Raw genomic sequence first — 26047 nt, 5'->3', positions numbered from 1 at the left:
TTGCGATAACAGTCGCTATAACACAAGTGTGGGGCCTGTGTGTCACCAAGACATGAAGACACAGGCAGCAAAAAAAAAAAAAAAAAATGGAAAATGTTAACGTTGTATCTGCCACAACTGAATACGTTTTCCTTTGTTTCCTGTGTCTGACTTTATGTCACTGAAATAGCAAAAGAGGGGAGATCTCCCCACTGAAGGGCACAGAAGGAAAGAAATATCTGACAGATGTTCAACTTTTTTTTCCCCATTAGCCTTCTAAGAAATACACACCCACAACACACCCACCCACCCACACGGACACACACTTTTCTCTGCCATCACAGGACCAAAAAAAAAAAAAAATCAGTAGCACTTTTTTTTATTCTACCTGTCCTATGCTTTCAGAGAATGTATGGTTTGGGATGGTTTAACAAAACCTGAAATATGCAAGTGAAAAAAAAAAAAAAAAAAAGTCTAGCCACCCGAGCTTAAAAATGCAGTTGAGTGCCTGGCAGCAAAAGGGTTAAGAAAAAAAGAAAAAATATATCTAAAGCTAAACCAAATGCATTTGCAAAAATGACATGCATAATCTCTGTCATAAGAAAGTACACACATAAAACTTACCTCTCTTGCTGCGAGAAGTTGCTGTACAACAGCAGAGCTCACGGTGTTGGGAATAGTGTGAATCTTCTCCAATATCACCTTCAATAGGTCTCTGACACCCTAAGAATAAAAAGGTGGTCACGGTTTTCTTGACATCAGGGACATAGGGGCAACTTGCACAGAATGGATTGTGGGGGGGTTGTTTAAGGTTTTACAGAGCATATTGGGCTAAGAAGGGAATCAAGGAGTCCAAAAGCTCAGAGATCAGTTCTAACTACAGGACACATCCACCATGTTTGGAGAAAAGTTCAAAGTTGTCCACAGCCCTGAAAACATAGCAGTTTACATTTCTATTCTATAACATTGGCACTGTAATAACAATATAAACTACCGTATATACTCGAGTATAAGCCGAGATTTTCAGCCTCTTTTTTGAGGCTGAAAGTGCCCCCCTCGGCTTATACTCGAGTCATCGCTGTCTGCCTGCTCGATCAGCGTATCGAGCAGACAGACAGCGGCCATTCTAACATTCAAACGCCGCGCCTCCGCCTTCGCCTGTGATAGGCGGAACACTGAATTTCCCAGCAGCCTGTGTTCCGCCTATCACGGACATCGTCTCATCCTCGTACTACGGACGAGGATGAGACGATGCCCGTGATAGGCAGAACACAGGCTGCTGGGAAATTGAGTGTTCCGCCTATCACGGACATCCGATAGGCGGAACAGCAGTCAGTGGGAAATTGAGTGTTCCGCCTATCACCGACGGAGGCGCGGCTTTTGAATCCTAGAATGGCCGCCGACGAAGAGCTGAAGGACGGAGGCTCGGCTCGGGACGGGACGGGCCGGGACGGGACGGGACGGGCCGGGACGGGACGGGCCGGGCCGGGACGCAGGCTGGACGGGACGCAGGCTGGACGGGACGCAGGCTGGACGGGACGCAGGCAGGCTGGACACAGGTAGGCTGCACGGACACACACACACACACACACACACGGATGCATGGACACACACACACACACACACACACACACACACACACACGGATGCATGGACACACACACAGGGATGGATGGACCCACAGGGATGGACGGACACACAGGGATGGACAGGCATGTCTCACCCTCGGCTTATACACGAGTCAATAATTTTTTCCAGTTTTTTGGGGGTAAATTGGGGGCCTCGGCTTATATTCGGGTCGGCCTATACTCGAGTATATACGGTAGTTATTTTTGACAATCCAATTTAAGCTTACTTAAAAAAAAATCTCCAGTATTGTTCAGAGTTCTGTCCGTTTGCTAGCTCTTTTCATAACTTCCTGGATTCCCTGCATGCTTTGCAGCTTGATTTCTACAGTTTACGTTCAATGTCTAAAAGACTACATATCCCATGGTACCATGCTGCCCGTAAACATTGATTCCTGTACCTAATCTGCCTCCTGAAACTCCTCCTCTCAGAACCTCTGCTGTTCAGAAGGCAGGTTCTGTGAATTCTACGACATATCAATGTCTATAGAGCATAGTGATTATGTGTCACAGAATTTAAGGAAGATGTCCATGCATACCGAGGCTTTTAGTAGTGTTTAGTGGCAGGAGAGTTTAAAAGCAGAAAAAATAAACCCTCTGCCAGTGCGTCCAGAAACAGCAACGTTTTGGCAGGGAAAAAAAAAAAAAAACACTTGAAGCTGCTAAATGCACCTAAACACACATAACTACTAGGCGCGTTTAGTACTTCAATTTTATTCTGGCTATTGAAATAAACACTGAAATTCTGGCCAATGAAATAAAATGACTAAAAACTAAATGCTGCTAAGCCCATTTAAAAAAAAAAAAAACGAGAGCTTAGGGGAGTTTTTAAAGCTGATTTTCTCCTGTCAGGAGAAACAGCGTTTTACAATAAACCAGTGGGAATGAGGTCTAATAAGTGAAGGCTAGAGATAATTGAAATATTTGAAAATATTTGTTTTTAAATTTTAACCTGTAGATACCCTTTAAATAAACCTGTCAGGATAGACAGATGCTGGTTTCACCATCAAGCGAGCCACTGACCAGAAAAATAATGCAGGAGGGCAGTACAGTCTTTTCATATCCAGCCTGGGTTCACACTTGTGTGGTGCAGGACACCTGTGTACATCACATGCCTGTGCCGTGCAATTTGAGCTATACATTTTGCATGGCTCAAATCGCATCTGCACCAAAATGGTACAGGACTGTTTTGTCTGCACCTGAATCACAGTGCATGGGCGTTTGTACCCATGTGAAGTGATGCGATTCTGGCAATTGTACTGCGTTTTGCGATATATTTTGGGGTGTCGTTAATTTAACATTGATACCCTCAGCAGATCACAGGGGCGCCAAGCGTCTTGTGCGTTTCCCACATTGCATCAGTGTGAACCTGGGCTTACTGGCTGAATAGTTGAAAATCAGTGACTTATCTGTTTTGCATCATACTGTTTATATCAGTTAGGTTTTGCCATTTAAGATACTTTACATTGAACTATGTTTGGAAAAAATTACATAAGAAGTAGTCAATGGCAAAAGTATTAAGTTGTAGAACACAATGGCCATATCACGTTACCATATAGTATAAATGTACTTACTGATACAGGACATAGTTCTGTCCTGGTGTGTTGCTTGCCCTCCCAACTGGGGTTCAGAAACTCATTGATTTTACTTTGTTTGTTCAGTAAGTACATTTATACTATATGGTAACATGATATGGCCATTGTGTTATACAACTTATTAATACTTTTGCTATTGACTTCTTCTTATATGTCATTTTTTCCAAACATACTTTACATTGAGCTATCCATGTTTTTATATATGCACTATTTACCCTTTTCATTATATTAGGTACGCCCCCATGGTGCCACAAGACTGTTTCCTCTTGCCTATTGTGTACCGACTGGGCCTGGATACTCAGGATATAGTTTGTAATATTGGAATAATGTACGAGTATATATTTAATCTCTTTTGTATACATTGTATTTATGTTATTTTCTTTCATTTTTGTTAGCCAGTCACTTTAAGCTCCAGAAGAAGCGTGATTATACACATACACATCTTGTTATCGTGCCTATAAAGTCCATAGTCCCCCCTTCTATATTTAAATCCATATTTAACACATTGGCACACTGCAAGTCACATTTTTCCCATCATGTAATAAAAAAGGTCACCCGCCTACACAAACAAACAGGCAGATGCCTCTTTATAACTATATAGATATGTGAGATCAGAGTACAGTGAACGAACCATCTTCCATCTATCATATAAGGATGCAATTCAGTCTGACTTACTGAAAACCATACAATGGAGCAAAAATTCATAATGCATGTTTCAACCAATGGCAGTTAGATCTTATAAATATATTTCTGTCTCCTTAGGTTTGAAAACCTTGTGAAAGCCATCCCTCCATCTACCTTCTCGTTTCTAAAAAAAAAAAAATGTTGTTGGGCACAGTAAAGCCGACCCTGGTCCCTGCTGAACTGTCCTAGATATGATCCATCTATGGGCAGGCTGACTGTATCCAAGTCAATCCATCAATCACCTTGAGTACAACCAATATGCCCAATTTCTAGCATGCGACTATAGCCAACAGCTATATCCACCAGCATTAATCACTGTGTTCCCCTGGCAGGGACAGCTCTCCGTGCCCCTGGCCAGACAACACAATAGCTACAAGTCAGGGATTACCCCATTAACACCGACTGTCAACCACGAGATGCAGGGAAAAAAAAAAAAAAAAAAAAGACAGGCGTTATAACCCTCCCTTATTCGATCCAAAATGAGTAAAAAAATATAAATAAGGTTTTGCCTATAGTTTTATAAGTTTTGGTTGAACATACATTTTAAAACCAAATAAAGCATACAGATAAATCAAAAGGAAACATGACACATACCTTATAATCAACTCCACCAATGATTTTCAGTACAAGTTTAAATGTCAGCACCCAAAGTTGTGTTTTTTCCCACTCTAGTGCATCGGAATTTACCAATGCTTCACATACCATTCTGAAACAAGTAAAACAAATGCTTTAAACATTTACAAGTTTATTTTATTTATTTTTTAGAAAGGGCCAATAAGCTTCCACAGGCCTGTTAATGGTTATTATTAGTACAAAAAGATTATGGATACCAGAGTAAACGCTCATGTTTTTCATTTAGAAGTGGGATGCATCTGTTTTTTTGGATGAATGCTTGTATTTTAGAGTACAGGAAACTGCAAAAGCTACAAGTAGAGAATTACAAACATCTACTCCTTACAAATATACCTAAATTGGCTAGCGATACTCTACTAATCCTCATTAAAAAATAGCATGTCTTACTTTACATAAAGTAGACCCTAATAAGTAGATATTAATACCCTTAAAAAGGGATTGTAAAGCCTGTTTTTTTTTTTCCACCTTAATGCATCCAATGCATTAAAGGTGAAAAAAAGTCTGACACTGACCGGCACCCAGCTCTCCCGTTTTACTCACCTGAGCCCATTTGTTCCCTCAGCGGAGACACGCTGTACCTTTCTGCCTGGGTTTCTCGATTAGCTAGATTGATAACGCAGCCATTGGCTCCCATAGCAGTAAGCGTAATGCATGGATCGAGATCAACTCATTTTACTATAGGTAGAATGGACTCTCTCTTCTACATACTGTATAGAGAGTTCTTAAGCAGAAGCCCACTCTGAATTGTACCTTTAGTGTAAAAACTTCTAGATAGAATGGGGTAGGGTTATAAACTATCGGGTTTTTATTTCTGTGTTTGTTAGGGAGATTTTTCATTAGTTCCTGTTCTGGTGACAGTATCACAGGGGTAAAAAAAAACAACAAAACACAATGTTAAAGCAGAGCTTCACTCAAACTTTGATGGTGCTCTGTGGGACTTCAAAAGTATAAAGTTGTATAAAAGGAATATCTACAAGAGAGGTACATAGTGAGTAATTATTATAGCTACTTGATAATGTGATTATTATGGTTGTAAAATGGCAAGTAAAAAGCAAAATATTTTCTTGTAAAGCTCTACAGGCTACATGCACACTTGGGCATCAAGCTCCTGTGCATCCAATCCCGGTGTTCTCATGCACCCGGGAGGCATAGGTGCAGTCCAAGTTTGGCTCTTCTGTCTGCAGCTTGTCAAAAGCTAAGTGCATAGGGCTTTAAAACACGAGTACCACTCGGTACCGCATCCAGTCAAAGCATATTTTCGCCTGTCAGACTTTCACGAGCTGTAGGTAGTGGAGCTAGACACTGCACCTCCTGGGTGCACAGGGGCTAGACACCTAGTATGTATGTGGCAGAAGACTCAGGAACATTTTTAACATGCAAGATTTCACTCAATATCTATTAAAAAGCTACCAAAGTTTTTTAGTGGTCCATTTTCTTTCCAATTCACAGCAAGCAATGATTTTCTAAAAACAAACAAAAATTTCTCATCCTTTCAACTACACTCAGTCTGTATAATGAATGTGTCAGAAATTTCACACTATGTAATGATAACTGCTTCTACCCGAAGTCTAAGAACAGCTTTCATTTACTGCACAAGAGCATTCTGATCAAATATCAAAGTCTAAAAAACTGAGGTAATATTCTGTATGCTACAATACACCAACATCTTTACATTGTAAAGATGACAGTTGAATTTGGCAATATTTTTTCCCCTCTCAACAAAATAGGTGCAATGACCTTTTAAGGAAAAAAAAATCCCAAACGCAGTATTATGTAACTGGATTTGTTTGCTTCTTTCTCAAAAGATTATCAGAACAAGTAGAAGAGTAGGTGTACATACTTCGGAGGAAGTACAGCAGTTTCCACTGCCATTGCCAGACAGTCATAGAGGAAGGAGATTCTTTTCGGACTGTGCTGCCCATGTATAAACCTCACAATCCACTGCACACATTGCTCATGAGATTCCTAAACACAGGAGGACATAAAATGTACAAATTAAAAAGTAGCTTACAGAATGAACAAATAAAAAGAAAAAAAAAAAAATACATGCATGGAAAAAATAAAAAAATATTTAACTGTCACCTTATATTCTCATATACTTTAAAGTGGAACATTAGTCAGAAAATTAAGTCCTGCTAGATCACTTCATCATGGCACCTTTTGAAGGTATAGCTTGTAAAAGATTAAAAATAATTGCCTATACTGTTTAAAAATCCAGTAATACACTGTCTCACCTTGCTCTGCACATGCTCAGTTGCTCTCTATTCTTAGGCACTGTGCCAAATTTGTAGAGACTAATCTGCAGAGAACCTTGAGGGTACTTTCACGCTGAGTCGACCAAGTTGTTATGGGTAACGTTCCATGCTTTAAGTTTGGCATAAGAGTAGATTTCAATTTAGAAGACTAAACATTAAGAGCTGCATCTTTATTCCTGTGGTGCCACCTTCCATAAGCCTTTTAAATGGATCCAAACACCAAGAAGCTGAGGTGGCATACCAATAATGCATGCAATTGCTGTAATTTCATTTTATAGTGTCTGCAAGATTGGGAGTCCATTTGATAAACAGTGGCTGGGAACACGTGCAGTGACCCGCACTGCCATTGCATATATGCATTACATGGTCAGAAAAAGGTTAAAACACCATCAGGCATACCAGTATTTGTAAATAATCCCAACATGCTACCCTGTTTAATGCAGTGTTTTGCCCAAATTCTTAAAGTAGAAGTTCAGGCTATTCCTAACTAAACATAAAAACTTTCTCTCACCCCCCTTCTAAATACTACTCTAAATATTCTGTGAAAGGAAGATGCTTATACATACCTATTCACAAGGTGGTCGGGTCACATGATCAGCTCCTAGCGGCAACTTCAGGGGAAAGGAATGACAGCCAACAAAGGATGCACCAATCTCTGCTCTTCCCTGAAATAGGCCACTGAGGAGGAGATCATGTGACCAGACCGGAGCTATCTGTGAATAGGCAAGTATAAACATCTTCTTTTTACAGGATAGTTAGAAGGGGGTGGAAGAAGTTTTAAGCTTAGGTAGGAAAACCCTCAACTTCCACTTTAAATTATATGTAAACCCTAATAATGATTTTTATTCCCATCCTACTAAATATATGATTAAGTGCTCATGCACACGGACGTTTTAAAAAACTGGCTGCAAAGCTAGCTCCGATGCCTGGAAAAATCGTTGTTAAAAACGTGATTTTTACCGCGTTTTGCATTGGCGTTTTTGCGCGTTTTTTAGCGTTAGCGTTAAGTAGCGTTTTTTAAAAAACACATCTCTTGGCTATAGCACTCAGAAAACAAAGAAAATATGTTGCGCGTTTATGCGCGTTTTTGCGCGTTTTCACGCGATTCGCGTTTTTACAGCTCTAGCTCCACGCCACGGAACGCACTGGTCCTGGGTTTTCTTTACAGCTTAAAAACGCCTATGCCATTTGCAGCTCAAAAACGCCTAGGTGGGCATGAAGCCATAGACTAACATGGACAGCCGTTTTTAAGCTGCAAAAAAAGCTCAAAAAAGTGGCTGTAAAAACGTCCGTGTGCATGAGGCCTAAGAGTTTTATTCGCAAAAATATGTCTTAATTTTGCCAGAAATCTTGTGAGGTGACAACTTCCTCCCAAGGAAAGGTATGGAGTTGAGGAGTAGGTTGTGTCCTTCGTAATCTATCCAATATCAAAGGAGTTATAAAGGCAGAAGGTTTTTATCTTAATGCACTCTATGAGCAAGATAAAAAACCTTGTGTGTAGCAGCCCCCCCAACACCACATCTCTCTCCACGAATGTCTAAGCCATCCGAGACACTCCTGATTGGTTGAGACACAGCAGCAGCGCCACTGGCCATCAACTAAAGTCAGTCAGTTAATCAGGGGATAGAGGGGGTGGGGCCAGGTTGGGGCTCCATGTCTGAATGGACACATGGAGTTGTGACTCGGCTAGAGTGCCCCCATAGGAAGCTGCTGGCTGAGGGGGCACTCGATAGGAGGGAGAGGCCAGGAGCAGCAAAGAGGGACCTGAGGAGGAGGATTTGGGCTGCTCTGTGCAAAACCAACTGCTCAGAGGAAGTACATCATGTTTGTTATTTTATTTTTAAAAATGAGACTTTACAATCACTTTAGGTAGGAAGGGCTGACACCACAAGCGTAAGATTACAGAGCTTAAAAAACACTAGTCAATTCATGAAAAAGTATCAAAGATACTCTTTAAAATTCCCTTGTTCCTCTGTGGGATAGATATCGGTATGGATGACAGATTCATGTACCTGTTGGGAACAGGTACATTAACCTCTCATACAAAAGGTTTGGCACTGGATCGTTCACACTCCAGACAGTCTGTCCTCAATGCATGTTTATACCCTTGTTAGCTAGGACACTGTTGACTGTGTAGCATCATAAAAATGGATGATTCGTCCCAATACAGCCAATCTCAGGAGATTCTCCATCAGAGAGCTGAAATTAAACAAAGGGGTGGGATACTGGCAACATTATTGTCCAAACATGGCCATTGAACCAGGAATCATAGTTGCCATCTGCTTGATGATCCAGTGTAGCAGGTGTACATTAAACACAAGGAAGTCCAAACAGAACAGATCCCAATCCTTTGACAGGTAAAACAGTAAAGTGTATTTTGGCATTTGCTTGTAGTTCAGTAACACTGCAAGAACATGCCCATCTTCTGACTAACATACGTTGCACTAAGAAGTTTCGTTTCTGTACAGATTGACATAAAAAAGCCACAATCGGTAGGTAGTTACATACAGCACTTACTTGAGGAAGGTCACCCCAGAACTGTCTGAAAGCCCCAAGGCAGCTCAGTAACTTTGTTCTTTCATCATCTGGTGTGTCCATAAACATGCTAGAATGAAAAAGCATAAAAATATATATACACATACACACACACACACACACACACACACACAGGTTGAACCTTAGTTTGTATTGAGATCAGCCTAGATGCCTAACACCATGTTCTTGCACATCATGGATTCAACAAGATGATGGAAACATTTAAGGGTTTGTCCCATGCGAATGCGTTCCTACAGATTTATTGCATACTTATGCCGTTTGAGCTCTGTTGCACCTCGTATCCCAAGATTTATATTGCACTTATATACTGCACTGATCGATCTACATGTTGCAGCAGAGATCAAGACTCAAAGACTAGGCAATTTCTTCTATTCTTCATTAGTCCAATTTTAGTGATTCCGCGTCCGTTGTATTCGCTTTTCTTGTTCTCAGTTGTCCCCTCTTTCCCCAGCCCGAGCACCGCCTGCTGCCCCCCTCTTTCCCCAGCGCCGCCTGCTGCCCCCTCTTTCCCCAGCCCCGCCTGCTCCCCCCCTCTTTCCCCAGCGCCACCTGCTCCCCCCCCTTTCCCCAGCCCGAGCGCCGCCTGCTCCCCCCTCTTTCCCCAGCCCGAGCGCCGCCTGCTCCCCCCCTCTTTCCCCAGCCCGAGCGCCGCCTGCTCCCCCCCTCTTTCCCCAGCCCGAGCGCCGCCTGCTCCTCCCCTCTTTCCCCAGCCCGAGCGCCCCCTGCTCCCCCCCTCTTTCCCCAGCCCGAGCGCCCCCTGCTCCTCCCCTCTTTCCCAAGCCCGAGCGCCACCTGCTCCCCCCCTCTTTCCCCAGCCCGAGCGCCCCCTGCTCCCCCCCTCTTTTCCCAGCCCGAGCGCCCCCTGCTCCCCCCCTCTTTTCCCAGCCCGAGCGCCCCCTGCTCCCCCCCTCTTTTCCCAGCCCGAGCGCCCCCTGCTCCCCCCCTCTTTCCCCAGCCCGAGCGCCCCCTGCTGCACCCCTCTTTCCCCAGCCCGAGCGCCGCCTGCTCCCCCCCTTTCCCCAGCCCAAGCGCCGCCTGCACCCCCCCTTTCCCCAGCCCGAGCGTCGACTGCTCCCCCCCCTCGTTCCCCAGCCCGAGCGTCGACTGCTCCCCCCCTCGTTCCCCAGCCCGAGCGTCGACTGCTCCCCCCCCCCTCTTTCCCCAGCCCGAGCGCCGCCTGCTCCCCCCCCTCTTTCCCCAGCCCGAGCGCCGCCTGCTCCCCCCCCCCTCTTTCCCCAGCCCGAGCGCCGCCTGCTCCCCCCCCTCTTTCCCCCAGCCCGAGCGTCGACTGCTCCCCCCCCTCTTTCCCCAGCCCGAGCGTCGACTGCTCCCCCCCTCTTTCCCCAGCCCGAGCGCCACCTGCTCCCCCATATTTCCCCAGCCCGAGCGCTGCCTGCTCCCCCCCTCTTTCCCCAGCCCCGCCTGCTCCACCCTCTTTTCCCAGTCTGAGCACTGCTGCATACAGGATGCCAAAAGCAAGACAGATTTACCTACTTATACTGTGAGAAGATACTTCTATTTTTAAAGCACACACAATGAAATTAAATGTAATTTTCTATATCTGGCTGTGAGTCAACACTAGAAGATTGCCACAAAGGAGCAAACTCTCTGCATGCTGGTGTCTCTCCCCCTTTTGCATTAACTATTTATTTATTGCAGAGACCATCAAAACAGGTTTGCAACTGTTCTGCAGTAACCATAGTAGCTGAACTTCTGCTAATGCATCCACATGTGCTGCAAAAGCTCAAGCAGAGTTATTAGTCCTGTCCCTTTGAAGACAAGGCATAATAATTTCACCGTGCAATTTCAACAAGTTGGGCCTTTGCCAACAGAGTGGCACTCACTCTTCAGCAGGAAAAGAGAGAGAAAGAGTATCCAGGATGCTAAAGCACATAAGTAAATTATTACATATATTTATATTTTCACATAGAAGTTGAAATATTTTAAAGTCTCAATGCTCACACTTAAATATTTACATTTTGCTGCTTAGCTTATTTACTTGGTTTTTTCTGAAAGCTCACCATGAAAAAAAATGTATACTCAGCTTTCCTCTTCTATGGGGGGGGTGCAATTGCACTCAGATCACAGTGGCGATCTGACCAGAAGTTGGGGTAGCTGGTACCCGTCAAAACAAGTTATCCCCCCCCTCCAAAAAAAATATTGGCCAAATGTCAAGGACGGAGGGAGAGCGGAACTTCTCGATTGGGTGAAGTTCACTTTAAGCATAATTTATCCTGCATGTACCACGCTGGCAGATATTCACTATTAGTTGTAAACTCGATGTGCACAATGTCTATCCTATCAAAGATAGAAAGCGGAATTTGTGTATTAAAAGTCAGCAGCTACAAAAAGCCACTCATTTGTTCCACGGTCCAGAGGTGTATTCATACATCCCAGAAGACTTTGGGAAGGAGGACTTCTGCTTCCGATCGCCTAGACATCTGGAACGGAAGTGGGAGCAGCTACCTGTCTAACCCCCCTACCCCCCCTCCTCCTCAAAAGCTCAGTATTACTAACAGGAGACGGGGAAGAGGACCTTAAAAACTGAAGTTACATTTTTGTGTGGAACTCTGATTTAGAGATATCAAGTCCCTAAAGTGTCCTCTATAAGCTAAATACAAGCTGCCCATAGAGTTCTATTTTTGTTTTGGGGAAAAGCAATTTAGACAGACACTTTGAAACAGGAGAGGCACATACCCAGCAAAGGCCTCTTCGATGATCTCCGTTTTCTACAACAGAAAAAAAAAAAAAAAACAAACATAATTAAATTACGTTAATTCGTATACATGTAATGTGACATACTTTCAAAAGACAAGTGGCACACACACAGACCATGTGGTATGTAAATCACAAGTTTTGTATCTATTTTGTTTGTTTACAAAAATGTGTGCTTTCACAGAAGCAACGATTACTGAATCTTGGGTTCTGCATCCTCCCTTGGATTAAGTGTTTGTCATTGAGAAAATAATAATAGTACTAAAAAAATAAAAGGTTTTGTTTTTTTTGCTAAAGATTTTGCTTCAAACCACTAATTATTTTACACCCAATTATAAATTGACAATATTGAAGTGAAAGCAAGATAAGATAGCCCAACCGTTCATTATGAACTGGCTGCCAAAAAATGGATGAAAAAAAATAAAAATGTGCAACCACCCATTTTTTTTTTTCTTTTTTTAACACTGCAGCACACCACACCACACATACTATGCATTGCAGTGCCTCACAATGTGTTGGATCCTACTGTACAATGTATCGGGGTGGCATTCACAATGAACATGTCACACATAGAGCAGGTTTGCCTTTGTCATGTTTAGTGAAAGTTACCACAATACACAAGAGTAAGTGGGCCCAAAGAAAAAAAAAAAAAAAAAAAAAAGCAGTGTTACCCAACATGTCATTCTTGTGCAATAGATTTTATCTAGGTTGTTCACCTCTGCATCTATAGTTTTAGAAGAGCAGTTCTGTTTATATTCCTTCTCATAAATGTGTTAACCTAGAGGTGCCAGGACATACCTGAAAGTATTGAAGTATATGTATGTATATACTATAGCAGCCAATTGTAATGCGGCATATCATAAGATTTACCTCCACTGAATTCACTTTTTTAAAGAAAATTATTCTTTTACAATTTTGTATACTGCCATCACATGTTTGCACAGCACACCTTTACACATAGCAGGGGCATGCCTGCTCTGTCCCATTCCAGTACAACTTTGACAAAGGTTCTTGTCGTTAATCAACACAGCAGAGCTGGGTGGGGGACATGTCTCTTCTCTCCATCTCCGCTGATGTTTTAATAGTAAGTGGTGGGAGCCATGTCAATCAAAACAGTATGTTTGGCCAGGGGGTGTGGTAGCTGAACTGACTACAGATGATACAGGCATGATTACTTGCGTGTGGCATCCTGTTTCTCCAAATGGGAAGCAGAAGGTGCAAACTGACCATGTCAGCACAGATCTCCCTCCCTGCTTCAAGAAGTCAGAATGAAAAAGAAAAATGGGGGAACTGGCAGGATCATCAGGTGTGTGTAATGAAAAGAAGAATACCATAGTAACAGACTAAATTTAGCCCACACAAAATGAAAAAAAAAATAGGGTCACATGCGAGATAGAATTTGGGGGGTAACCTATGTATAGACATGAGAGTTCTGATGTGTTCAAATCATTTCCAGGGACAGTGTTGTTCAGTTTTGCCCTGAAGGATTTAGTGTCACACATGAGTCTCCCTAAATACTAAACACACGACTGGTATAGAATCCAAGGTGTAAAACATTAATTCCACATCTCCCTGGTTCCATATAGAGGGTCCCCATTCACAGAAAGCTGCTGGCTGAACATAAGTTCCCAATAACTTCCCAGGAAAAGCCACTGTCCCAGCATGTACAGTACTTATCTTCTTACCAAGCACTCCAACCTCTCTGTATGTACCGTGTGGTGAACAGACACGTGCCTAAATAAAAGCTGACTTTTTCATGCATACAGTAATGTGTACATGCAATATGCCCCTCTTAAGTTCTCTCCAAGCCTCCGTCATGCTAGCAGTTATTCTGTAAGCTGCAGGCATCCCAGGAGCAGTAGCTTTCATTACCCGCTCTACACCCGAATGCTGGCCCATTATTTTTCAAAGCCCTGGCACTTCCAACAGTAATGAAGCTTGTTTTGCCTTCCCTGTACATTGTTATTGGCCAGTGAGGCAGCTCAACATAGATATAAATTAAGAAAAAGAAGCTGTGCTGAAGATCATGAAAATATGATATATGCTCATATGCCATAAATAGTGCTAAAATAAAAACGAAAATAAATCATTACCACCGTGAAAAAACATATTTCCTACCATGTGTACAAAAATTATTGATATTGCAAACTTAAATGAAAAAAATAAAAAGCGATGATAAGAAAAAAATAAATGTATATAGTCCAAAATTGAATGAGAAATAAGAAAATAAAGCTTCAGTCCATTTAGGTGACACCGCACACAGCACCCTCAGAATATGAAGCAAGTGCACCAAGGAAAGAATCCTCCACCACTAGATCCAGTGAGGCTCACCAGCTAGCCAGATCTCTATTTAACCCTCAGTCTGGACCTTTGTATCAAGATACACCACTGGTAACTCCGATCTGTATATCTCCTCAGAGCGTCTCTCATCCCAGCCACATCGATTTAATGGGATAAAACAAACAGAAGAGATCCCATAGTGCAACTCCACAAAAGACTTATTAAAACATGTAAAAATCAAGATTTCAAACTCACAATTTAGCCGTATACACGCGTGTGTGTAAAATAACGACCCGGCCGGCTCTCTCTCTCACTGCCCCTCCTTCCTAGACCAACGGGGAATGGTGGTGACGTCAGCGCTCCGCTCAACCCTGCTGACGTCAGATCTGGCTAGCTGGTGAGCCTCACTGGATCTAGTGGTGGAGGATTCTTTCCTTGGTGCACTTGCTTCATATTCTGAGGGTGCTGTGTGCGGTGTCACCTAAATGGACTGAAGCTTTATTTTCTTATTTCTCATTCAATTTTGGACTATATACATTTATTTTTTTCTTATCATCGCTTTTTATTTTTTTTTCATTTAAGTTTGCAATATCAATTTTTGTACACATGGTGGGAAATGTTTTTTTCAGGGTGGTAATGATTTATTTTCATTTTATTTTAGCACTATTTATGGCATATGAGCATATATCACATATTTTTGTGATCTTCAGTACAGCTTCTTTTTCTTAATTGGTTTTCATTGTGTGTATCTCACATTTAGTTGCAGCAGGGAGTTTTCTAATAATTTATTTTGTCAACGGATATTCAGTTATTTATTCATAAACAGTGCTGTTTTTTTCACTTTTTACAACATAGATATAAGCCAACAGGAAAACATGTTAGATCTCCTCTCTAATAATAATAATAATAATAATAATAATAATAATAAACTACCCTCTGCCACTCACTTCTCTTTTACACATACCTTCTTGTACTGTACTACATACACACACACACACATATATATATTGCCCACTGCTATATGCATTGTACTTCTCTCCCACAAATTTGAGGAAGTGACCTGCCGCAGTACCAAGTAGCAATGGCATGCTTCCATCCCGGGTAAATTTTATAAAGAAAAAAGTGGGCAAGTGGAACTTTAAATGAAGCATGTCAATTGAAAATAAAAATAATGAATACATGTGAGTAGATAAAATAATTTAGATTTAATTTATAATCAATAACCCCTAGGGGTAGTCCATGACCTGAATGCATACAATAATAATGCAGTAATATAAATACAGATATAAAATGAATATATTTTCTTAATAATAATCATTAGAGAATCTGGAGTACAGACAAATTAATGGACATACATGGATGCAGTTCATATCAGAAATATATAAATTACCAATCAAAATCATAAAATCACATGAATGAGTACAAACTCTATAGGACAAAGTTGATATTATCAAGGATTAAAATAAGCTTAATTGAGCATCCTTAGTTTGAGAACCCAATGTGTTTCTTGGCTTCTTGCCAGTCATCAGGGGTGGGATGCATGTTTTTACTAAAAAAGCAAATGAATATGACAAGTATTAATATAAGTGGGACCTCAGTTAAATAGAGAGAGAGCGTATCAAATTGATCCACTTGATTGAAAAAATGACTTACAATATAGCCCAAAAATTGGGCAGAACTTCCAACAAATTAAATCTGAGATATAACTGTCTCATCTGGGGTTCTCTCCTACAAACCGTATAATGCCCACTCACACTCACCCACAGCATTCATCTTTAGAACATACCGCCACCCCCTCCCCCGTACTGCCCTTCCGCACCCACTGCCTCATTTTCATACTGCATACCCTCCGCACTATTCTCCTGCACATAATGTCCAGCATCAAACTATTCACACTGGTCTCCTGTACGCACTGCATGCCATCATACCCGTTGTACTCCTCTCCTACACAATCTATCAACAAGCCTCGCCACAATGCACTGCAACAGTGTACTTTTATCAAAAACACGTCTTTCATTACACAGTAGTCAAGTGCCTTTGGTACACTAGAAAAATTAAGTAGCCTGCAACAGTGGCAATTCAGCTTTACACTTTTTTTTTGATTTTCTTGTTGTATATGTGAGCCCTCAGCTTGTAAAGCAACCCAGTTTAACCACTTACAGACTGCCAGCCCGCAATGTACTGTGGATAGGCAGCCTGCACAGGCAAAGAAAAATGTACCCATATGTCGTTGCCTGCTTCCAGGTTTAGGATGCACTCATGTGTGCCCCCCGGTCGGCACCCGCTGTGAGAGTACACAGCAGAAGCCTGTCAGCAAGTCCCAGCCAGGATCTGCTGATCGGCTGTGTACAATCACAGCCAAGAGCTCTGTCCTGGAAATCAACAGAGATCTGTACAAAGAGAACGATCTCTGTTTCTCATCCATGTAAAGCAAGGATGAGAAACAGATCGATTAGTAAAAGCAGCACTCATTACACATAGTTAGGCACATATTTAACCCCTTCCAGCCAGTGTCATTAGTACAGTGACAGTATATAGTGTTAGCACTGATCACTGTATTAGTGTCACTGGTGACGTCAGTGGCAATTAGTCAATTCCCCTCCAGTGTCAGTTATTGTTAGATTGCCCGCAGAGTTGCATGATTAATCGTAAAAAAATTGCGATCTCGATTTAATCCCCCACATGATCGTAAGGCTAGGTTCACACCGGAGCGATGCGGGAACGCCGCGAATCCGCGGCGTTTTCCCGCATCGCAAGCCTCCCGCCGGCAGTTCACACTGCCTTATGCGGACTGCTGGGAGTGTCAGTGAAATGTTAATGACACCCCCAGATCAGTCCGCATATCGCAGTGCGATCTGCAAACTCGGACAGGAATCGGATCGCATGGTGTGAACACCCATGTGATCCGATTCTACTGCGGACCAAAAAAAGGGTCCGAGTTTGCGGCGGGTGCGATGCGAATTCAGCCATACTATCTGTATGGCTGAACTCGCATCGCACAGAGATCGGATGTGATTTGCACTGCGGTGCGAATCACATCCGGGTCTCCCAGCCGCAGCGGTGTGAACCCAGCCCAAACCAGCATTTCCTCAATTCATGTAAGTGCAGAGCAGTTCCCTGCTTAAAGCTGTCAAATAAAAATAAATCAATAAAAAAGGAGCAGCTGGCAATGTTTATCAACAACCACTGAAAGAGATTAAAAAGGAAAAACGCTATCTCACTGTTCATTTACAGACTAAAGGGGTGAACTTTGGTCTGCAAATGAGGTCAGTTTAACCACTTAAAGACTAAGCCTTTTTTTTTGACACTTGTTGCTTACAAAGTTAAAATTCAGTATTTTTTGCTGGAAAATTACTTAGAACCTCCAAACATTATATTTTTTAAGCAGAGACCCTAGAGAATAAAAATGGGTTTCACTATTTTATGTCATACTGTATTTGCGCAGCTGTCTTCCAAATGCAAATATTTGGCAAAAAAAATGCACTTCAATGAATGTAAAAAAAAAAAAAAAAAAAAAAAAGTTTGCCCAATTTTTTTGTATAATGTAAAAGATGTTACGCCAAAAATCATGCGAGAATCGTGATCTTTATTCTAAGCAAAAAAAAAACAAAAAAAACAAAGAAAAAACGTTACTTGCCCACCACACTATCACAGTCCCATTATAAGTCGCTGATCACCACCATTAGTTAAAATTTATGAAGAAATTCGATTTTTTTTTTACTGGATATTTTATAGCAGAAAGTAAAAAATTGTTTTTTTTTTGTTTTGCAAATTTGTAAAAAACTTGTATTAACCACTTGCCCCCATTTCCTGCCCAGGCCAATTTTCGCACTTTGAATGACAATTGTGCGGTCATGCAACACTGTACCCAAACAGCAAGTAATTTTCTCCTTCACTGATGAGGCTGCACTGGTGGGCACAGATTGGTAGCACTGATTGTCAGTGCAGATTTTCTGGTTTTCGGCTCTCCTCTTGCCCTGTCATTGTGAGGGGAGGATTACTGATAACTGGCAAATCCTTTTTATGTTGTGAAAAAGCTCATCAGAGAGTGTAATGCGTACAGGTGTGAGGTGCCGCCATTCAAGACGCATTTTCTGTTTAAAATCAAGGTGGAGAGTTGATGATAGGCATGTTTTTTTTTTTTTACATACATGTGAGTATTTTTAATCCTTGTATGTAGCATTAATAAATATTTGTAGCAGAGAGCACTATGGTGCATTCTGCCTTTGTCATTTTATGATCATTGATGGACTGAGCTCCCAGGAGGAGGTCAACACTGTCCAAGAACACCAGGAGGAGGATTTATTTTTCCAGTGGCTTCCTGAGAGACAAACAGCAGGTGTGTGGGACTCTCTAGTGGGGTCATTATCTGGACATGCGCGGGCATTTCAGCTAGAGGTGGTCACTGAATAATATGAATTAACAATTATATGAACTGTCACTAGTTGCACTGCAGTGGATTTTTCACATTGTTTGGACTTGTATTATTGTTTCATTGTTTATATTGGTTGCTCTACACTAGCTTTGGTTTATTAGTATTGAATTGAGAGTCACATGTGAATACACTCTGAGAGGTGTTGGCAGCAATCACGATAAGCCTAGAGGTAGGCTATTGACACTGGATACGTTTAATATTGTGTTGCACTGATTTATGTGCCTAGTTTGAATATTGCGCTGATTATATTTTGTTTCACGTGTGTGTATATATTGTATATTTTAAAAAAACACACACAGATGTGAAAAAGTGTTTGCCCCTTTCTGAATTTTTTGGGGGATATTTGCGACACTTAAATGACTCAGATCAAACAAATTTTATTATCACACAAAGATAACCCGAGTAAATACAAAATGCAGTTTTATAAATGATGGTTTAATTTATTAACCTAAACCTAATAACTGGCTGTGCCACCCTTGGCAGCAACAATTGCAAGCAAGCATTTGCAATAACTGGCAATGAGTCTTTCACATTGCTGTCGAGTAATTTTGGCCTACTCTTCTTTGCGGAATTGTTTTAATTCAGACATATTGGAGGGTTTTCCAGCATGAATAGCCTGTGTAAGGTCATGATACAGCATCTCAATTGGATTTACCATATTAATCGCACCATAAGACACTCTTTCTTACCCCAAAAGAATGGGGGAAAATGTCCCTGCGTCTTATGGAGTGAATGCTGACCAAGCACCAACCACGCCCCCCCCCCCCCCCCCATCAGAATACCAGCACTCGGCTTCCCTGTGGAGGAAAGAGGACATGATGTAAGGCGGATGCTTGCAGAGGCATACCAAGGGGGAGCGGGGAGGTGGTCTGCCCAAGGGGCCAAAACATGGAGGGGTGTCAGTGGCATTGCTCCACACCCAGGTCAGTTGACACCCACAAGCTGTGACACCCTCCCAAAAACGGCAAGAGTCCTGGCTGTTTTTTTTTTCAGCCAAACACCCCGGCGCCATGGTCTGGTCCAGTCTCACTTTCTGCTCCTTCCACCAGCAGCTGCATCTGAGGCTGAGAGACAGCTGGAGGTAGTTTTGTAATGGCAGTGTCCTCCGCTGCCTGAGGTGAGCTGGTGATAAGGGGATGGGAGGTGTCGGCTGGCACAGTACCCACCTGAGCTGTTGTGAAAGAAGAGGCTGAAGGGGCGTGTTTGTATTTGCCCTACCACCTGGAACTGATCTGGGAAGGGGGTGGGTTGCTGTGTCCACCATCACCACCACCCAGGTATAGTGTAGCTGAGCTGATTTGATTGGGTGTCCACCACCCACCTATAGTAGTAGTATAATATTAAATATTTTAGTACACCATTTGGTTCAGAATATTTTCTAATTTTCCTCCTCTAAAACCTAGGTGCGTCTTATGGTCAAGTGCGTCTTATGGTCAAGTGCGTCTTATGAAGTGAAAAATACAGTAAGTCTGGGCTTTGACTAGGCCACTCCAAAACCAAAATTTTGCTTTATTTTAACCATTTGGAGGTGGACTTGCTATTGTGTTTCGGATCATTGTCCTGCTGCATAACCCAAGCGCACTTGAGGTTACGAACTGATGGCCAGACATTCTCCTGTAGGACTTCCTGGTATAGCTAGGAATTCATGATTCCAGCAATTATGTCAAGTCATCCAGGTCCTGAAGCTGCAAAGCAGGTCCAGACCATTATGCTACCACCTCGTCTGACTGTTGATATGATGTTCTTGTTATGAAATGCTGTATTCGTTTTATGGCAGATGTAAAAAAATTACATTTTTGTCTAATCAGTCCACAGAATATTTGCCTATAAGTCTTAGGGATAATCAAGATGTCTTTTGGTAAATGTGAGATGAGCCTTTGTGTTCTCTTTTGGTCAGAAGTGGCTTTGTCCTTGTTGAACTCTCCCATGGATGCCATTTTTGCTCAGTCTTTTATTGCTGAATCATGAACACTGATCTTACCTGAGGCACATGAGGCCTGCAGTTCATTATATGTTGTTCTGGGTTCTTTTGTGACCTCCTGGATGAGTTGTCGTCATGCTCTTGGAGTAATTTTTGTAGGCCGACCACTCTTGGGAAGGTTCACCACTGTTCCAAGTTATCTCCATTTGTGGATAATGGCCCTCCCTGTGGTTCACTGGAGTTCTAAACCCTTACAAATGGTGTTGAAACCCTTCCTAGACCAATTCAGGTACACTACTTTGTTTCTAATCTGTTCTTGATTTTATTTATATTGTATCATGATGTGTGGCTTTTTGTGATCTGTTAGCGTGCTTCACTTTGTCAGACAGCTTCTATTTATGCGATTTCTTGATTCAACAGGTCTGGCAAGTGACGTTTAACCGAGCTTTCCAAAAAAAGTTGATTAATCACAGTTCATGCATGATTCAGCATGGGAGGGGGCAATTACTTTTTCATATAGGGCCAGGCAGTTTTTTTCCCCTTAATAAATGAAATAATTAATTAAAAAACTGCATCTTGGATTTACTTGGGTTATCTTTGTGTAATATTACAATTTGTTTTATGATCTGAATCATTTAAGGGTGACAAATATGCAAAAAATAAAAAATCAGGAAGGGAACAAAAACTTTAACATAGCTGTACACCCACATACACCGGGAGAGCCCATGGGGGTACCACCTTCCACCCCATGTAAATTTAATTCAGCAGCACAGATCACTTTTAAATTGTTCAGCATCGCCAGCTTAAAGATGGATGGAAGTGGGTTATAGGCGCAAGGGCATAGGAACACAAGGTTCACAAGGGATAAAGTCCATATACTAGTGTCAGCTTAGGTTCAAGAGCGTAGCTCACTCTGTACATATAGCAGACAGAAGGAGAAAAAAAAAAAAAGCGCCACTAAGCGTAGTAGATTCGTATCAGTTTAATCATGCCCCCATAATGCGCTACACACAGGATAATGGTGAAATACAGGCTCATCAATAATGGTGGACATTGGGTGGTCTGTCAATCCTTAACTGGAGCGCTAACAGTGGTGTGAATTATGCTGTGGCTGGAAGCCAAGGGCGAAGCCAGAAGGAAGCCGGAGGAATGCTTGAGAGACAGTGGCTTGGAAAGTCCAGACCTTACAGGTCCCAGAATGCTTTGCGACATGTTTCGCTTGAAAAAGGGGTGCGCATGCTCCAGCGTAGCACGGCACATGCTCCAAAACGCGCTGCAAAGCATCCTGGAACTTGTGACGTCTGGACACCCCAAGCCGCTTGCGCCACACCGCGCTGCACCTGGATCCTGGTGTCGTTCCAGCATTCCTCCGGCTTTGGCTTCCAGCCACAGCATGATCCACACCATTGTTAGTGCTCCGGTCAAGGATTAACAGACCACCCAGTGTCCACCATTATTGATGAGCCTGTATTTCCCCATTATCCTGCAAGTAGCCCATTATGGGGGCTTGATTAAACTGATACAAATCTACTACACTTAGTGCCGCTTTTATCTCCTTTTCTCTTTCATCGGCCGATTGATACCGGGTCATGACTGCAGCCATGGCCCCAGTATAACCACTGTAACCCGAGGATGTACAGGTGCGTCCTATGGACAGGAAGTGGTTAAAGTCAGTAGTTCTCCTAGTATGGTAGCTCTGTCCCTTATATGGGTGCCACCATAATAGAACATTTACTGATGTGCCCTTTGGGCTCTCCAGATCCTGGTAGAGCCTACCTGCACATCCGTCGGAAGGATTCCCTGTTCAGTGTTTGCCTGTGGGAAAACGCAGTGTGCTCAGAATCCTAGAGGACTGGTGTGGCGCGGGGCTCTCTTGGTACCCAAACCCTAGGGCACATCTGGGGGTGAGCTTCTCACCTAGGTGAGAATTATGGAAGTACCACTTTGCAGAACAAATAGGGCAGTTACAAAAAAAAAAATTATATTTCTAAGAGAGGGAAGGGAGAAGGCAGAACAGCCCATGATGCTTTATAGGGTGAAGGTAGAATCAGCCCTGACTCTGCTATGACCCAATGACTTACCACCACCTCCTCGAAGATGCTCTGTAGCTGGGACTCCATGTGGCCGGCGGTGTGACAAAACACAGAAGAGATCACACCGGGAACACTGATCGTACTACACAATGCCACACATGCTGCTCCTCCCTGACGGCCATAGGCATTCCATTACAATCACCGAGCCGTGATCAGCTACAGACAGGGACAATGTCTTTCGCTTCCGGGTTAAGGAGTGCAACAAACATCTAGCTCCCGCAGAAACAAACGCTTCCGAATCAAAATGATACTTCACGGAGGTGAGAATCTATAGCGCGTGCGCAGTAGTGCCACGCAGAGCTGCCCGCAGTTTCATTCCTGTAGAGTTTATGGGATACAAAGCCTCCTTGATAAGACACTTCTTTGTAACATTTAATAATAAAAAAAAAATAATAATAATATTACATTTTCAGATCTCACCTTTATTCTTTTTTTTAGATCGGCCTTGCACTGCTGTGCAGATTTATCAGTGGTTTTTACTTGTTTGTGATCCAATAGACTTTCTAGCAGGTTTGTGCATTTTGCCGCTTTTTCTGAAATTGCACAAAAGATGCAGCATGCAGGGCTTCTGGTGCGCTTTCTGAAAACATGCCAAAAACGCGTACTTTATTAGAAAGTTTTATGGGCCACGGGTAAAACATGCGAAAGCTGTGGATATACGCTGCTGTTAAATCGTGAAGTCGATCTTAAAGTCCTTTCACACTACGGCCGCCCGTTCGTTAGCGGTATAGCACCGCTTGTTTTAGCAGCACTTTATCGCCGTTTAAGCACAGCTTTTTGGCCGCTAGCGGGGCACTTTTAACCCCCCACTAGTGGCCGAAGAAGAGGTTAAAAACACCCGTGTTGCAGAGCATTTAAATCACTTTTCAGCTGCTCCTGAAGCGCTGCCCATTCATTGCAATGAGCAGGGGCATTTGAGACCGCTGTATACAGCGCTCCCAAACCGCCCCAAAGATGCTGCTTGCAGGACCTTTTCTAACACCCTGCAAGTGCACTGCCCCAATGTGAAAGCACTCGGGCTTTTACATTCAGGCGGCATGGGAGTCCGTTTACAGGCGCTATTTCAAGCGCTAAAATGCCTGAAAACTGCCTCAGTGTGAAAGGGGTCTTAAAGTGGTTGTAAACTTAACAAAAAATCAATAACTTAAAAAAAGGGTCCCCTTGCAAGTTTAAACCACAATGTGCTTGCGTGCACCGCATACTAGCAAATTATGTCAGAGTTACCCATAGAAGGGATCCCTCCAGCAGTGCGCTGCCACAGATGACATAGATTTTATCTTCACCCAGTCTTCCTTCCAGGTTTGCGGGCTCCTTCCAGGTGCACAGCCATCACGGCCACAGCACAGAGCTCTGAAGGGACAGCATGAGTATGCTGTACCTTTGGAGCGCATGCGTCAGTGACATCACCAGCTGCTGCTCACTGCAATATCTCCTTAAAGAGGACCTTCAGTAATTTTTTCAACTTTCCATCTATTAAATCTTCTGTCCTTATTGTTTGAAATTTGGATAGTAAAACTTTTTTTTTCTGTCAGTACATACCTTATACAGCCATACCTCCCAACATTTTGAGATGGGAATGAGGGACACCTACTAACAAATGTATGTAGACATAGGACACGTCCCCTGCCACACCCCCTCATATGGAGAATTAACCAAACATTAATTAAATTCACAATTACTTTTTTTTACCACTACTATTCCTTTATATTTGCTTTTAAAGTGCATTTTATATACAACTATATGGATCAGACCCTAAATGAGGGATGAGGAGGAAAGAGGGACATTGTTTCAAATCAGGGACAGTCCCTCCAAATCAGGGACAGTTGGGAGCTATGATACAGCCCACTTTCTGTTTCTTGTCTGGTAAAAAGCCTAGGCTTCTGACATCATGCACAGCTCTCTTTCTCACTCTCCTAAGAGTTTGCCAGGAAGGGAAGTGGCATGAGTCATAAGAGGGCCAATTAGAGCTGCAGAGCTGGAGGTATGCCTCTGCGTCTGTGTAAATCCAGGAAGTGAACAGGCCGCAGCTTCAGCTGCCCACAATTAAAATGGATGCAGTTGGATTTAGTGGAGGGAGATTTCTGCAGCATATTTGGCAAGTAAAGAATCACATTATATATATAAAATAATATGCAAAGTGGTTTGAGAGAAGCTTCAGAATGGCAAAGATGTTTTTATTATAAATTATGTGAGCAGACTGCAGTTCCTCTTTAACAGTGCATGATGAAGAGATAATCATTTTACCTACAGGTAAGGTTTATTATAAGCTTACCCATAGGTATAAGTTGCAAGTTAACTTTACTACTGCTCTAACAAGGTGACAACGCTGTTTACACACTGTCACCAGATTAGTCCTATGATGGGCATGTCCTTTTAAATGTACTTTATAAAATAATTCCATGCATGGAATATTTTATGCAAAGTTATATAGCACCCCTACCCTGGGCTGGGAGGGACACAGCTAACACACACACACAAGCTGACAGGCTGGCAGAGGATGGGGGAGAGGAAGACAGAGGAGAGCTGTGGATGATGGAGGCACTTAAACTGACCACAATGTCAGGGCTCAGCAGCCATGATATAACATGGTCAGTTTACAGGGGGGAGGGCAGAACCAGGCAGGATCAGCCAGGTATTTTAGGTGATAGAGAGGGCCAAAATACACAGCACAAGCACTGTGCTGTATAACATGATTGAAAAGGAACAGGATAATATATTTTTTGTTTAGGGTAACAAACACTTTAAACCTCATGCACATTGTAGTTTTGCCTGTCAGCATCGCATATTATTTATACTTAGATTGTAAGGGCCCTCTGATTCCTACTGTATTAAAGTGCATTGCATTTGTACTGTCTACCCTCAAGTTGTAAAGTGCTGCGTAAACTGTCGGCACTATATAAATCCTATATAATTATAATAATTTTTTTTTTCAGGGCGCCCGGAAGGCACACATGCAGTGTCCAGCCCTGCTGCCAGTACCCAATCAATACTTAGTTATGACATCTGAAATACTCAGGGGCAGGACAAAATATCAAGTGGTACTTGAGTTTAGGGACATATGCACTGAACAAGGAATTCTGCATTCAAGGCATACGTTTCTAAACACGTACAGCTCTAAGTATATCGTCTATCTGCCGTGTATTTCTGCCTGTTGCTGATGGCTCAAAAGGTCGTGCACATGTAGCCTGATTATATTTACAGTTCCAGACACACCCAATAAATGTGGCATTTTCAGCTATACTTGATCTCTTTTCATGTTTGTTTGTGTTTAACCAC

The 26047-nt window shown here is 42.5% G+C and overlaps 1 protein-coding gene across 1 annotated transcript in view; it reads right to left on the bottom strand.

Annotated features, from left to right (window-relative positions):
• Positions 1-22984, bottom strand: part of MED23 (mediator complex subunit 23) — a 116805-nt gene extending 93821 nt beyond the window's left edge. Inside the window, exons 1-6 of the mRNA XM_077486864.1 lie at positions 22760-22984; positions 12025-12056; positions 9289-9376; positions 6357-6481; positions 4478-4589; positions 604-702 (exon numbers count right to left, since the gene is read on the bottom strand). Coding sequence (XP_077342990.1) covers positions 604-702; positions 4478-4589; positions 6357-6481; positions 9289-9376; positions 12025-12056; positions 22760-22798 — 495 coding nt within the window. The 5' untranslated portion in view covers positions 22799-22984. The remainder of the gene's footprint in view (positions 1-603; positions 703-4477; positions 4590-6356; positions 6482-9288; positions 9377-12024; positions 12057-22759) is intronic.
• Positions 22985-26047: the final 3063 nt, after the last annotated feature.

This window comes from Lithobates pipiens, unplaced genomic scaffold (genome assembly GCF_037356315.1).
Source record: "Lithobates pipiens isolate NorthernLeopardFrog02 unplaced genomic scaffold, aLitPip1_a1.2 Scaffold_18, whole genome shotgun sequence".
NCBI lineage: Eukaryota > Metazoa > Chordata > Amphibia > Anura > Ranidae > Lithobates > Lithobates pipiens.
This window is presented reverse-complemented; position numbering and strand designations above follow the sequence as displayed.